The 15,638-nt window shown below is 37.8% G+C and overlaps 1 protein-coding gene across 6 annotated transcripts in view; it reads right to left on the reverse strand.

Moving 5' to 3' along the window:
* Positions 1-9,578: 9,578 nt before the first annotated feature.
* Positions 9,579-15,638, reverse strand: part of arhgef3 (Rho guanine nucleotide exchange factor (GEF) 3) — a 328,180-nt gene continuing 322,120 nt past the window's right edge. For all 6 annotated transcript variants that reach the window (XM_043708105.1, XM_043708110.1, XM_043708109.1 and 3 more), the window contains 3 exons: positions 14,489-14,659; positions 13,045-13,231; positions 9,579-10,321 (listed from right to left, as the gene is read on the reverse strand). In XM_043708105.1, the coding sequence (XP_043564040.1) occupies positions 9,972-10,321; positions 13,045-13,231; positions 14,489-14,659 (708 nt within the window). In that variant the 3' untranslated portion in view covers positions 9,579-9,971. The remainder of the gene's footprint in view (positions 10,322-13,044; positions 13,232-14,488; positions 14,660-15,638) is intronic.

A 15,638-nucleotide genomic window follows, 5' to 3' on the forward strand; every position in this document is an offset into this window, starting at 1 on the left:
TTCCGTCATTATTTTAAATCTAATAGAATTATGGTCGCTGGCCCCAAAGTGCTCCCCCACTGACACCTCAGTCGCCTGCCCTGCCTTATTTCCCAAGAGTAGGTCAAGTCTTGCACCTTCTCTAGTCGGTACATCCACATACTGAATCAGAAAATTGTCTTCTGCACACTTAACAAATTCCTCTCCACCTAAACCTTTAACACTATGGCAGTCCCAGTTGATGTTCGGAAAGTTAAAATCCCCTACCATAACCACACTATTATTTTTACAGATAGCTGAGATCTCCTTACAAGTTTGTTTCTCAATTTCCCTCTGGCTCTTGGGGGGTCTGTAATACAATCCCAATAAGGTGATCATCTCTTTCTTATTTCGCAGTTCCCCCCAAATAACATCTCTGGATGTATTTCCGGGAATATCCTCCCTTAGCACAGCTTTAATGCTCTCCCTTATCAAATATGCCACCCCCCACCTTGCTTCCTTTTGTATCCTTCCTGTAGCATTTGTATCCTGGAACATTCAGCTGCCAGTCCTGTCCATCCCTGAGCCATGTTTCCGTAATTGCTATGATATCCCAGTCCCATGTTCCTAACCATGCCCTGAATTAATCTTGCTTCCTTGTTAGGCCCCTTGCATTGAAATAAATGCAGTTTAATTTATTAGTCCTACCTTGTCCTTGCCTGCCCTGACTGTTTGACTCACTTCTGTTCTCAACTGTACCAGTCTCAGATTGATTTATTTCCTCACTATCTCCCTGGGTCCCACCCACCCCCACACCTTACTAGTTTAAATCCTCCCGAGCAGCTCTAGCAAATCTCCCTGCCAGTATATTGGTCCCCATCCAATTTAGGTGCAATCCGTCCTTCATGTACAGGTCACTTCTACCCCAAAAGAGATTCCAGTGATCCAAAAATGTGAATCCTTCTCCCATACACCAGCTCCTCAGCCATGCATTCATCTGCTCTATCCTCCTATTCCTGCCCTCGCTCGTAGCACTGGGAGTAATCCAGATATTACTACTCTTGAGGACCTCCTTTTTTAATTTCTGCCTAACCCCCTGTAATCTCCCATCAGAATCTTAACCTTTTCCCTTCCAATGTCATTGGTTCCAATGTGGACAATGACCTCTTGCTGGCCCCTCTCCCCCGTGAGAACGTTCTGCACCCTCTCGGAGACATCCTTGATCCTGGCACCAGGGAAACAACACACCATTCTGCTTTTTTGCTGCTGGCCACAGAAACGTCTGTCTGTACCTCTGACTAGAGAATCCCCTAATTCAATTGATCTCTTGGAGCCCGACATACCCCTCGTTGCATTAGAATCAGTCTCAATACCAGAAACTTGGCTGTTCGTGCTACATTCCCTTGAGAATCCATCATCCCCTACATTTTCCAAAACAGCATACCTATTTGAAACGGGTATATCCATAAAAAAATTCCTGCACTAGCTGCCTACCTCTCTTACCTTTCTTGGCGTTCACCCATCCATGTGACTGTATCTGAGATTCCCCCTTTCAAAACGGCCATCCATCACATACTGTTGCTGTTGCAAATTCCTCATCGCTTCTAACTGTCTCTCCAATCAATCCATTTGATCTGATAAGATTCGCAGCCAACAGCATTTATGGCAGATATAATCTGCAGTAACCCTTTAAACTCCCACATCTGACAAGAAGTACATATCACTCTATTAAAGGCCATTTTTGCTCCTTCACATTCTACAGACCCAGAAATTAACATCGTCTTATTCCTCTACAAACACTGCCCCAGGTTAAATTAATAGTTATGGCCTATATTTGAAGTTCAATCAAGAGACATATCTCCAAAAACATATAATCAAGAAAGAACCCACTCTACTCACTACTGTAGATTCTCTGTAGGCCACACTTATAACAATAATTAACTTATCTGATTCTGTGATGTGAACTTCGCCCAACAGTTCCTCCAAGATCAGTTGTGAATTTCACTGTTTGTTAATTTTCCCAGGCACATTCTGATGTCCAACGATGCATGAATTCAAATAGCAAAGGTAGTAACTGTGCAGGTTCTCTCTCTCTCTCCTGCAATGACCTCACCATGTGCTTCCTTTGTCTGTTCTTCTCCCTTTTAAAACTGCTGTTGTTTTGACTTTTATTTTCCAAAGTTCCAAAACAATGCAACAGCATATAAAACAGTAATCAGTGCTCCTGGGATTCGAGGAAATCACCTCCAGCACCTAAAATACCTCAAAAAAAGGAGCAACTGTTACAGCCAGAAATTTTTCCCATCCTCCATCTTGAATTACCCAGACTCCTAGATTTTTCTTACAGATTCATAGGTTTTTGGTGAGCATTCAACTTGACAGGCACTGTAAATAGCCACAGAACCACTTTTTATCGTGATTTAAATAGACTTATCCTGATTAAATATTGTGGGTGACTTTTGTGCAGTTTTACTTATGGTAACTTCCTACATTGTACTAGTGATCACCAAAGTGCTTCATTGACTATATAGTGCTTTGAGCCATCCAGTGGTCATTAAAGTACGATTTCAATGGAAACCTTTTTTTCTTTATTACATCACTCTTTTTTTGTCTCACACTTAGTAGGCATCATAATCTATCTTTGAAGCAGCTCTTCATAAATCAGAAAAGATTTCAATAACTGATTAAATATCCCCTTACTTAACAGGTTTTCTCTTTGCAGTTACACTAAACAGCTTCCTGTTAAGCTACAAGAAGCCAACAGCTCTGATTTTAGGTTATTTGTGACTTCACTTGCAGAAGCAAGGAAATCAAAGACCACGTAATTTGCTTGATTTTTAGTTGTACAAAGCTCATCTTAGATCTTGCGGTTAGCAGTAACTTGTTTGTGGCCAAGTACCTTGGGTCTGACCATTTGCAACACAAACCCAATTGACTTACCTCGTTAATCTGTTGGCTTTGGTCATGGGACAAAAAGAAAACTGTGCAAACAAATTTGACATTATTTGATTCTCTGAGGGTGGAGGGTGAGGTTAGAACACAACCCACATCGTAAACGCTACTGAGAGGAGCCAGCGAAGACCCGAAAGGGCGCAGAGGAGACAGACCAGTGATGGAGCTGTGTAGGACTCAGGAATGGGAGCAGTGAGTTTAAAACGAGCAGCGAGAGCAGAGATTCCAGATAGACAAGAGGTGGTGCAGCTTCAATAAAATCACTATGATGCCACAGGTGAGCAGGTAGGCAATTGGCAGGTATTTCTCCCTTGTGACTGGATATTGATTTATGTTAAAACAGGAAGTAAAGCTTAAACACTTCAAACAGATAATTAATATTTTAGAACTTAAAAAATAAATGTCTTTGCTTAGTAGAGTTAAGGTATCTTGGCTGAAATCTGACATAAACAAATCTAAGATTTTGCTTAAGTAGGCAGAAGTATAAAATAAAAGCAAGAGGTCCATACTTTATTCAGTTAAAGTATGTGTGGGGAGCTCAGGCCTGTAAATTTACACATCCTGCACCATGTGGGAAATCCTAAATGCTTCTGGCAGTTGCAATATTTAAAGAAGGAGGAAGGGATAGGAAGTTCAGGCTAGCCAGTCTAACCTCAAAAGTTTGGAAGCAATTAGGAAGAGTTCTGAGGGATGGAATATATCTGCAATTGGAGAGATAAGGAATAATCAGTGACAATTAGCATGGATTTCTTTGTAGATGATTGTATTTGGAAATTTGGATCAAATTTTTTGAAGCTGTAACCAGGGTGTTAATAAGCATAATGAATTTGATATAGTTTACATGGACTTCAGTGAGGCTTTTGATAAGGTCCCTCATAGCAGACTGATCAAGAACATAGAGACCATAGAAATGTCGGCAATGTATTGTTGGATCCAAAATAGCCTGAAAAGCTGCAAGCAGAGGGTAATGAATTTACCTTCGACTGCAAGTCTGTTTCCAGTAGGGATTTTCTGGACTTGGAGCAGAGTCCTTGTTGCTTCTGGTGTACATTAATGACTTGGACTTAAATGCAGAGGATATGATCAAGAAGTTCAGGGATGACTCAAAAATTGTTAGAGCAGTAATTAGGGAAGAGGGTAGCTGTAATCCAAAGGGGGAATATCAAAAATATCAGCTGGACAGAGCAGTGGCAACTCATAGAATCCCTAGAGTGTTAAAGCAGGCCATTCAGCCCATTGAGTCCACACTAACCCTCAGAAGAGCATCCCACACAGACCCATTGCCTACGCTATCTCTGTAATTGCATTTCCCATTGCTAGTCCACCTAGTCTGCATATCTCCGGACACTATGGGCAATTTAGCATGACCAATCCACCTAACCCGCACATTTTTGGATTGTGGGAAGAAACCCACGCTGACACGGGAGAATGTGCAAACTCCACAAAGTCACACAGGGGTCGAAATGAACCCAAGTCCCTGGTGCTGTGAGACAGCAGTGCTAACCACTGAAAGACCTTTCCACAAATGGAAGTCACCATGAAAAGTGTGAGCTAATGCACTAAGGGAAGGCTAACAAGGTAGTACCATGGTAGTACCATGGAAAATACTGAAGATTAGTGGGACCTTGCAGGTAAATTCACAGATTCCTGAGGTTAGCAAGACTTTCCTTTATTAGCCTAGGAATAGAATACAAAAACATGAGGTTGTGCAGGAACTGTACAAAACATTATATAATTATAATTCAAGCTCTGCATGCAGTTCTTGTCACATTATAGCAGGATGTGATTACACTAGAGAGGGTGCAGAGGAGATTTACCAGGATGCTACCTAGGCTGGAGGATCTAGTCTGTGAAAGGTTTGGATAGGCCGGAGTTGTATTCCTTGGGCAGCAAAGGGACCTGACTGAGTTCTATAATGTTATAAGGAGCACCGATGGCAATTCACTTTTTCATTTGTAAACAGTCAATATTGAGAGGACGTGGAATTAATGAGTTAAAAGGTAAGAACAAGAGAGTTGAGGAGAAAGTTTTTTTTACTCAGATGATGTTCAGAGTCTGGAGTTCAGTGCCTGAAGGAATAGTTGAGTCAGAAACTCTTGTAATATTTAGCAGTATTTAGATATTCACTTACATTATCATAGCCTCTAGGGCTGCAGGCCAATATCTGGAAAATGGGCCACGTGCATTCAGATTGTCCATGCAACCAGCATGGAAACGAGAGATTCAAAGGCCTTCTTCTGTGTGGTATTTGTCTAGGAGTTGATTTTTCACCTTCTATTTACATCAGTTCTCCACTCATTTGAGGCAAGCTGTTGAGTGACTTGCAGTCTGAGACTCCAAGCCACAAAACTCTGACCAAAAACAATATGGTTCTACAATAATGTCTACTGCAAGCTCTCACTGCATTTAAGATTTTCTACTTGCAGATTCTTAGTTGCTTAATTGCTGTCTAAATCCTTTCTGCCAATAAGGATTGTTACCAATAGAATGCAATTTGTTTATTGGATATACTTCCAATTCCATTAAATAATTGTAAGAAACTAAACTATAGCTGAAAGTCACAGTCTCGGATCAATAAAAAGATTTTGTTAAAACTGTAATCTTAGGGCTCAAAAAGCATAAGATGAAAAAAGAATTCCAGCTAGTTTGATAACCACTTCCTGATGATAATTAGAAGATTGTAAGAGTGTGTACAAAAAAGATCCTAATTATTACTCATTAATTTTGAAATTGTAGCATGGGATTGGCTTGCAGATATTAATTTAATTTTAATGCATTAGTTTATGTTTCCTTTGCTGTTTGAACAAAGAGATTACTCATTAAACAGACTGACAATTACAGTAAAATAACAATCAGAATAAGATAGCACCAGCTAGCTCCGTATCCAAAAACAGATATATTTTAACTAGTAGTTCAAACTCTTATACAGAGAACATTGAAATGATTTGTTCTGTGTCTTGTACCCAGGCTGCTGTGAATGGTAAGACTTGACTAACATTGTTTTTCCTCGACTCTTCTGCCACAAGCATCTCCCTGTTCCACTGAACTCTACATTGTGCCTCAGCCACTGTCGACACACTGTCACCTCAAATGAAGATCAAATCTACTCAACCTTATAGTACTCATCACCTGTCTGCTGTAGTAACATTACTGAATTTCCAGGTCATTTTCTGGGTGCATGCACTGTTTCTGTGCGATATGACTATATAAATATCTCTTCTACTGCTGTTTGTTTCCAGGATAGAATTCCATTTTTCAGCTTGCTTCTAGTTTTTAACTGAACTGCTGGAAGAAATCATTCAAATCATGCTATGGAGCTTGACCATACATAGCTTGTCAGGCATCATTGTGCATATATTGACTATGCTTCCAACAGCTATCCACCCCTCGCTTCAAATATAAAGTGGTATTCATTGGAAAGAATATAGGAAGGCTTTATCATCAATTAGTTTGACCTGAAACCTGAAGTGAAAATGTACTGAGGGACAGAGAATTACTGGACATCTTCACTATTCAGCACAATAAACTGAATAAAGAGTCACATTCAATCTCACACTCCAGGCAACAAAAAGTTGTTTCTTCATCTTTATTCCCCATTTTCATATATTCAAAAGGACAGACATAGAAGGCAGGAAACTACAGGTTAAAATAAATTATTTGTTAGATGCTATAGCAGAGTACTTGGAAAATTTCAAAGTACAGGGGTTCCCTAATTTACAAACACCAATTTACGCATGTTCATATTTAGGAAGTAATCTCAAAGGATGTAATTTTAGAAATCCAATATGTAAACATTTCCAGTACTTAAGATAGCTGCATTACATTGTCCTGCATGGAGTTCCAATTTGTGCACAAATTGACTTGTGAATGGATTCTAGAACAGAACTCGTTTGCAACCCAGGGTCAACATGATTTTGTAAAAGGAAACTAGTGTTTAACAAATCTTTGCAGTTCTTTGAGGAAATAATGTGCTGTGGACATAAGGAAATCCAATGATGTGCTGTACTTAGATGTTGAGAAGGCACATGATAAGAAGTCACATCAGATGTTATTGTGGAAAGTAATAATGTCTACCTCTTAAAAGTATTCAAAGAATGTCTTCCACTGTCTGTTGAGGATGAGTTCCAAAGACATTGAGTCTCAGAGTTTTAGGGAGAGTTTGCCAATTGGATACAAAATTGGCTTGATGGTACAAGACAGAGGTAATGGTGGAGGGTTGTTTTTCAGAGTTGTTGTAACCAGCAATATTCTGCAAGGATCAGTGTTGGGTCCACTATTTGTCATTTATATAAATGGTTTGGATGAGAATTTAGGAAGGATGATTAGTACATTTGCAGATGACACCAAAATTGGTGGTATGGTCGACAGTGAAGAAGGTTATTGAAGATTACCAGATAATGATCTTTAGCAATTGGGTCAATGTGCTGAGGAGTGGCAGATGGAGTTTCATTTGGATAAATGCAAGATGTTTTTTTTACCAAAGGAAAATAAGAGCAGAACTTATACAATTATGGTGGGGCTTTGGGTAGTGTTGTCAAACAGAGACCTAGAGGTTCAGGTTCATAGTTCTTTTAAAGTTACATCATAGGTAGACAGCATGGTTAAGAACACTTGCCTTCATTACTCAGACCATGAAATAAAGGAATTGGGACATCATGTTGTAGTTGTACAGGATGTTCGTGAGGCCATTTTTGGAGTACTGTACTGTGTCCAGTTCTGGTCACCCTGATATTATTAAATTGGAGAGGGTTCAGAAAAGATTTACCAGGATGTTGATGGACTGGAGGCTTTGAATTATAAGAATACTGGAGCATAGGAGGTTGAAAGGTGACTGTGTAGAGATTTATAAAATCATGAGGTGCATAGATAAGGTGAATAGTAAAGGAATTTTCTGTAGGGTGAGTGAGCGCAAAACTAGGGACCACATGTTTAAGGTGAGAGGAGAAAGATTTAAAAGGGACCTGAGGTGCAACTTCTTTATACATACACAGAATGAACTGCCAGACGAAATGGTAGATGCCAGTGCAGTTACAACATTTAAAACATATTTGCACAGGTTTAGAGGGATATGGGCCAAACACAGGTAAGGAGGACTAATTTAGATTGGGAAACGATCAACATGGACGAGTTGGACCGAATGGTCTCCTTCCGTGTTGTATGACTCTACACATTTCTCCTCCACATAATGAACTGTTGATAAGCAAAAGGAGGAAAAAAAGGTTATTGAGAGGCAGCTGGTAATGTGAAATAATCAGATTAGCCATAATATTATTGAATGCTGCAGCAGGCTTGAGGGCTGAGCAGCTGACTCCTGCTCTTAATTTGTGTACTTAAATATACGCATGTTCATATGTACTTGGTCATATTAACAAGGTGAGTCCTGTCAGCAGTCAAATAAGTCCAGGTTTAACATCTCCATGAATGTTACCAATGATGTTCTGTATTCTGCAGGCATCTAAGACTGTGCAATTGGAGCAGGATGAAAAATGAATTGGCATCATACATTAGACCAGCTAAGGATTAGAATTACCCTCTTGAAACATAAGGGGCAAGTTATTATTTATGCTGAGTTTAAAGCCTCATTAAGGTAATTTCTTCATATTCAGTACTATTTGATCTTAAATGTGACTTTTCTTATCATCCTTAAATAGTACCCATCTTTTGACAGTCCATTTTAAAATGAATTGCAAAAATCTGATCTAGTTTATTGCATAATTTATTTGTGAATTCATGAAAAGTTAAAGCTTCCACATTATGAAAATCTACATTTGTTTGATTGCAACTCTATCTGCTGCATACCAATAACATTCTTACTGTCTCATCGCGATGATAATTTTCAAAGTGTCATTGGGGACAATAAATTTGGATCGTTTTCTGATTAACATTTGTGCGTCTATAGAACTGGATTAGAATAAAACTGAGAAACCACTCCTTTTGCAAAATTTTTGTGTCCAACTTTATTCCTTCAACTGCCATGTTCTAACTTCTTGTAATTTCTGAGATTGGAATTTTTCAAATGAATAGTATTACTTCCAGAATTAAGCTCCTCCTGTTGGTTATATATGTAATTACATTACATAGTCTTAAACATTGCAATAACCAGTTTTCTTAAAAACTATTTCTCAACTATTTCTCTTGCCCATGGACAGATACCTGCAGAATTCATTTCCTTTGAAATGAAGCATTTAGAATAAATCACAAATGGGCAAATAGAAGTTTTGCAACTTTTGTAAAAACTATAAATACAGAAAAAAATTCAACTAGATAAAATTAAACATGTTACTTTTTTTTTCAAAATAATAAAAGGTATATGCTTTGGTTTGACCATTTTTTCTTACTGCTTAAACTTGTCATTCTGATTCCTCATACACTGTACAGATGTGTCACACTATGTACAAAAGAAAACATGAGACAAACAATCTGCTTTAAGCCAATCCAACAGAATTACAAACAGATTAGGCAACATATCCATGACTTGGCAAATGTAGCAGTACATCTGTACTATTGAGAGTGACGGAAACTATCCAGTCAGTGTAGAGTGACTATTATGCAGCTTCCGCCTGAAGAAATTACCCTAAACAAATTCCACTAAATTATAATAACCACTGATCTTGCATCCATAGAGCGAACAATGAGATGCTTTTTAGTTAATTTCTATAAATGTTTTGAGTACTTTGTTCAGTTTTGTTCCAATCCTGTGAAATGTTGCCTGATGTTCTGAATATTCACCTGAACTGCTAACTTGCTGGTTCCAAATATATCAATCCATATGGAATTGGTCCAAATGCAAACAGCAGTTGAGAAGGTCCAGCAAGACTATGTAGATGTTAATCAAACATTTCATCTATGAGTATCATGTTAGAGAGAACACATTAAACCAGAAACAGCAAAGACAACAAATTCCAGCTTACAGACACATTTGGCAGTATTTGTCAAGTATACACAAAGGGACCAAGGACACCATTGCATGGAATAAAAGTGCTTTTCCAAAATGCTCCTTATGGAATGCAAATACTGTACAGGTAAAATGCCGTGGAGTTCTACGCAATGTATTGATGATGTCAAACATCTGTCTCTATTCTTTTTTGATTTACACAACAGTCTGTTTCTTCCATCTGTTCATAGTCGCCACTAATCTCACTGGTATCCATACTACAGTTAGATTCATTGTCTGATTGGTCCATTCTTTCAAGCTTTGGTTCTTCATGGGACATCCTGATCCCATTTGGAGTTAGGTGCATGTGTCTTCCACAGCCTAGCATTCCTTTTTCACCTAAAGAATGCTGCACTGCTTCTTTGGCCTGTCTGATGCAGTTCAACCACTGCTGTTTGTTGAAGGCATCATTTGCCTGGAGTGAGTGGGACTGCCCTTCAGAAGGATCTACAAAGCTGACTCTGAAGAAGTTTTTTGCTAAGAAAGAAACAGAAATGATGCTTTAGAAAACAAAATATTCAGTAAAAGAAAAAGTCTACATTCTTACCGAGTTATCAGTAAATTCTCTTTGCATTAAGAGAAAAGTGTAACCTGGGGACAAATCAGTTTTAGTGGGGTGGGGAGTGGAGATCTCCTGGTGATTACCATCAGATTTTCAGGTCCAGAAGAAAAGAAAGTATTCTCCTGGTGTTTGACTCCAATTTTTAAAGGTTTCTTTTAAAAATGTTATTCTCACTGGAGATATGCTTTAATTAAAAAAAAATGCATTTATGTGGCATAAAAACAAGTTTGATCTGAGTATATGATTTGGACTACCACCTGATGAAGGAGCGTCGCTCCGAAAGCTAGTGTGCTTCCAATTAAACCTGTTGGACTATAACCTGCTGTTGTGTGATTTTTTACCTGAGTATAAGTTGACATTGTCAAAATGTGTGTAAACATGGAGTACATTTTTTAGGAGAAAGTGAGGACTGCAGATGCTAGAGCTCAGAGTCAAGAGTGGAAGAGCACAGCAGGTCAGGCAGCATTCAAGGAGCAGCAGAATCGACGTTTCAGGCATAAGCCCTTCATCAGGAATCACATTTTTTGGGTCTAACGTAAAGATTGTACATCAGCAAGAAACCCCAATCCTCTGTTAACCTTTGCCACTTACATTTTATTAAAGGTATAATTAGTTTGGAATAAGAAGCATTACAGTATAATTTTCTGATAACTAAGATATGATTTGCATTTTGACAGGTTTTAGGTCGAACACATTCAGGCCTCATTCTATTTCTTTATTAACAATTCTTTTTCCTCCCCTGATGAGCTGACTCATTACTAAAGTCAAGTTTCACAACATAGTCACCCTTCTTGTCTAAATGGCCTACTTTTTTGCACCAGTTTTGACCACAAAGAAAATTTTCAAATGTAAGTTGTAAATTACGGCATATGTTTCGTCAATGTGATAGTCAATTTATTTTCCTCACTCGATGTATGCTATGGAAGCTAGCAACATTTTGAGATTGTAACATTGAGGGATTGGGATGTTTCAAGATTTATTACATTTGATCGCATCTAATAAAGACTCTCTTGATGAGTTTTATTGGTCACCCAGGACAGTTCAAGGAGCCGTGAACAGCACTTCAGGGGTCAGTTGTGGCGGCTGCACAAGTGCTGCTGTTTGGTCGGAAGAGCTGAAGGCTTATTGAAATCCCAGGAAATACTTGGTCCAGATGAGATTTGGGGCTCAAGGAAGCATACAAGCAACATCAACAACACAGTGTAGTGGGAGACTAGAGTTATGATAAATCCAGGGAAGTGCTATCTTAGTAAAGTTAGTTGTCTATGAAGGAGTCGGAACATACCGTGAGTAGTGCTGGAATGCAACCACGAGAATTCAGAGGAACTGCCATTCCAGGGAGTTTGAACTACTGATGCAGTGCAGAGTCTTTGAGGCAATCTAAATTGGGAGCACTTCAGTGGAAATTCTGAGACTTTGTCATTGAAAGTGAAGATCTGACATCCTTTATAAAGGATGCAAAGTTTAATGGGATTTTATGATCCACAATATCACTTGAGTCTTGTGGATTGCTGTGAAATGTGTGGAAACTTGATCTACTTGCTATTTGATGTGCTCTGTGGTCTATTTGACTACAATGTGTCAACTCATATTTACCTCATGTTAAGCCTGGAACATATTGTAGAATGTTTTACTTTTCTAACTTTGTATAGTAAAGTTTGCATTTTTTAAACAAACAAAATAAACTTTTTTGTCTTTATGCTCTTAGATAGTACCTGGGATTACAAGTTTAGCTTATTGTAAAACAAATAGTTACTGATCCCTAAGTTAAGTTTGGCAGTCTCGCCTGGGATCAGAACATTATAGAAATGTTTATTTCTCTAAAATTAACAGCAACTTCTGGAGTCTACACGTGTAATAAACGTTCAAAATTTCCTATCAGGTGGTTCGACTCTTTTCCCTACCGTGCACAGCTAAGAACCCCACACAATACAAATCAACTGAAATCTGAGAATTGCTGAGAACCTATGCTTTTAGTTTTGCTGTAAAAGTCAAAAGTGTGCTTTGCTGAATGAAGTGTAAAGGGAATTTAAATGGTGCATTAACTTCATAATTACTGCTAAATAGTTCCTTTGCCCTATAAACAATAATTTTACTATGTCATATTTCTCCATTATAAGAAACACCATATATTATTTTTTAAAGTTTGCTTCTGACATTTTTGTCTTTCAACCTAATTCCAGGTGCATATCCCCAGTCACTAATGTCTCTCCCTCTCTCTCTATAATTTAAAACTAAAAGCTAAAGGATTGACTATTTTTAAACTTCCTAGTTTCCTATCTTGGAGAATACTTTGTGTTGTGATTGGCTGCTTATTCTGCTTCCTGATATCACTCTTGCTGAATGCTTTTAGCTAACCTCAACTTTGTGCCAGAAACAAACTGATGCTGGCAAAGACTAAACCCACGCCATAGGTAATAGCTAGATCTTTCATAGCAGCTGTTTTAGAGGTCTGTGGTAAGCCACTCACTTCACTGCTATTTGCAAAATTCAATATCATATTTCTTAATTTAACTGCTGTTTAGTGGAAGTGTTAATTGGAAAAGACTGCAATGTCTCTCTGATATATAAATTACTTGTAGACACATATAAATAAGTACACATGGAGGGCAAAAGGTAACTATAGCTTTGTACTTACTTCTCTCATTATTGCTGAAGGCGCCTCTAATAGATCCCCCTAACCGGACCTCCCCATCTTGCAGGTCATCCAACACCAGATCCCCGACAGGGATGGGCTGCCTATACAGCTGGTAGCACAGCTGCTCACTGCATGTCACCACTCTGGTAATTACAAGCACCTCTTGAAACAGGAAAACATGGAGTTTCTGTAAAATGAAGGAAAATCCATCCTGAATCTGCTTTTAAAGTTTCATTTGGTATTTATCTCAAAACCAGATGCTAAAATATAATAGTGCTAAAATATTTAGGAATAAACAAATTAAAAGTGACCAAGAATCATTTACAATTACATGAAATATGATTTTGTCATTGTCTTAATCAGTTCCCTTTTTCAAGATTCTGATAACACATAAGCCATTATTATCTTCCTCAATATTATTGATCTGCTATGAACAGCCCATTTATGTATGCTGCACAAATCTAAATAGATACATTTAACAAATCATAATTTTGTAAATGGATAATAATCTGTCCATTCTTCAAATGAAATTAATTTTTCCAACAGGAAAAAAGACCTTTTTGAAATCTTTACAAGTCCTCTCTTTGGGATGTATTGATGAATGGAAATCGTGCTCTACAATTTGTGCAACAGGAAACAGTCCAATACTAAATTCTTATTTACATTAATATGAGAGACAACTTTTGCTCTACAAAATATCAATACTTTATTGATACTTCATCAAAAGACAGAGTTTTGATAATCTCTGGAAAAAAAATAGCATTCAAAGACCAATCATCCTGTTAAATTTCACATTAACCTCAATCCCCTAAAGGTCAGACTGGAGATGACTGATTTGTGTGATGTGAGGAAGGAAGAAGAATCAAACAGTGTGGCCTGGTCCAGAGCTGGAACATTAAAGGGAGACAGCTTGAAAGAGCAGATGGATTCTGAACCTTTCATCTCTTACTTAACTTACACGACAGATCGGATCATCAATCTATGCCACTGAAACCACCTTCCCAATACAACATTACCTTCAAAGCATTAACTATGTCTGCTCCGGAACTAAAGTTTCTCACATATTTTTCAGGTTTTATTTTTGCATTATTGTATACTTTATTAAAAACACAAGTGAAAGAAATGAAGGTAAAATTTTGGATTCTGTATTGTTATACAACATATTTAATCCAGTTCTACACTGATTGTGAATTGCTAAGCAATGATTAGGCATTCCTAACAATGTTGCCTAAATTAGTGAAACTGTTTGCTTCGCTTTAATTTGACTCTCTATCAACAATAAGTTCTCTTGTTGCAACATTTTAGCAAGACAGTTTTGGTCATCAGTGTTTTAAGATCTCTTATGAATAATAAGATTTTAAGTTAACTAACAATAATTCAGAGAATTATTCCAAGGAGAGCACAGAATAGGAATGATTGTAATAAGAAATCATAGATCACTTACTGCTCCTCTGTTGTTCTTTAAGTCTCCATGACAGCAGAGCACTTTAGAATTTTCAATCAGAGGGTCCTTTTGACTCTCGTCAAGAAAGACTAGCCTTTCCTTATAATACTGACATTCTGACTCCCCAGTCTTCTTGTTGATTTCAGCTACAATCCCTTGAACGATGTTAATCTGGAGTTCACATGAAAAGCAAAATTGGGAAATGGCTCTCACAAACTCATATCCACAGATTCCATCACAAAATCAACTAAGAAATTAATAAAGCAGTGACATTCCGCTACAGCGCAAGGGAAAGTTCTAGTAAGTCGAAGAGCTGATGAATAAATGTAATGCCAGCTGAAGTTGAAATCTGAACATTGACATGTTATGAACTGGGAATTTCAGTAATCACATCACCTTGATATTGCTGTCCTTTCCTTAAAAATGTTGCATGAATTTCTATATTTATCTTGGCTTAAATTCTTGTGTGATGGCAAGTTAAAAACTACCAAAATCTCTACATTTTTCCTCCCGCCTCCCCAATATTCAGCTGCAATTTTTCTTCCATTTATAAAATAGAAAAACTGCATACAAAAAGTTTAAATGAATGCAAGTACATTGAGTGGATATGCAAACACTAAACACAACTATTTTAAGCTTTCTGTATTATGGGAACGGTTGCATGTGTCACCATGTGTCTAAGTCTTAACATTGTAATTTGATTTTCTTGAAGGTCAAGTTACCAGAGACAACAGCTGCAATAGACCAATCTCTGCACTTGTTTAACCAGCAGCTTAATGAAATAAATGCCTAAAGCCTTGCTATGCATTTCTGACTCCATATTTCCTCCTTGAATCCAGGCATTAGTGTCCTTAGACTTATACTAAGAGGGGCATTACTATTCAAATTTGAGGGTAAATGTAGTTTGGTATATACAATGTTTGAATCACAGACATGCTGAAAAACACCAGTAGGTAAAGCTATTGGAAATAATATTTCTTTCAAAGATTGAAGAAAACATCAAAGCTACAAAACTTGAAAACTAAAGCATAACTTCGGCATGAATGAACACTAAACGTCACAACAGTTGTTACTAGGTAGTAACACCACAAGTTAATCAAATAGGAATGGAAAGGGAGAGAAGTAAGGGGACAAATTGCTATTTATACGC

Source organism: Chiloscyllium plagiosum, chromosome 18 (genome assembly GCF_004010195.1).
Source record: "Chiloscyllium plagiosum isolate BGI_BamShark_2017 chromosome 18, ASM401019v2, whole genome shotgun sequence".
NCBI classification, from domain to species: Eukaryota; Metazoa; Chordata; class Chondrichthyes; order Orectolobiformes; family Hemiscylliidae; genus Chiloscyllium; species Chiloscyllium plagiosum.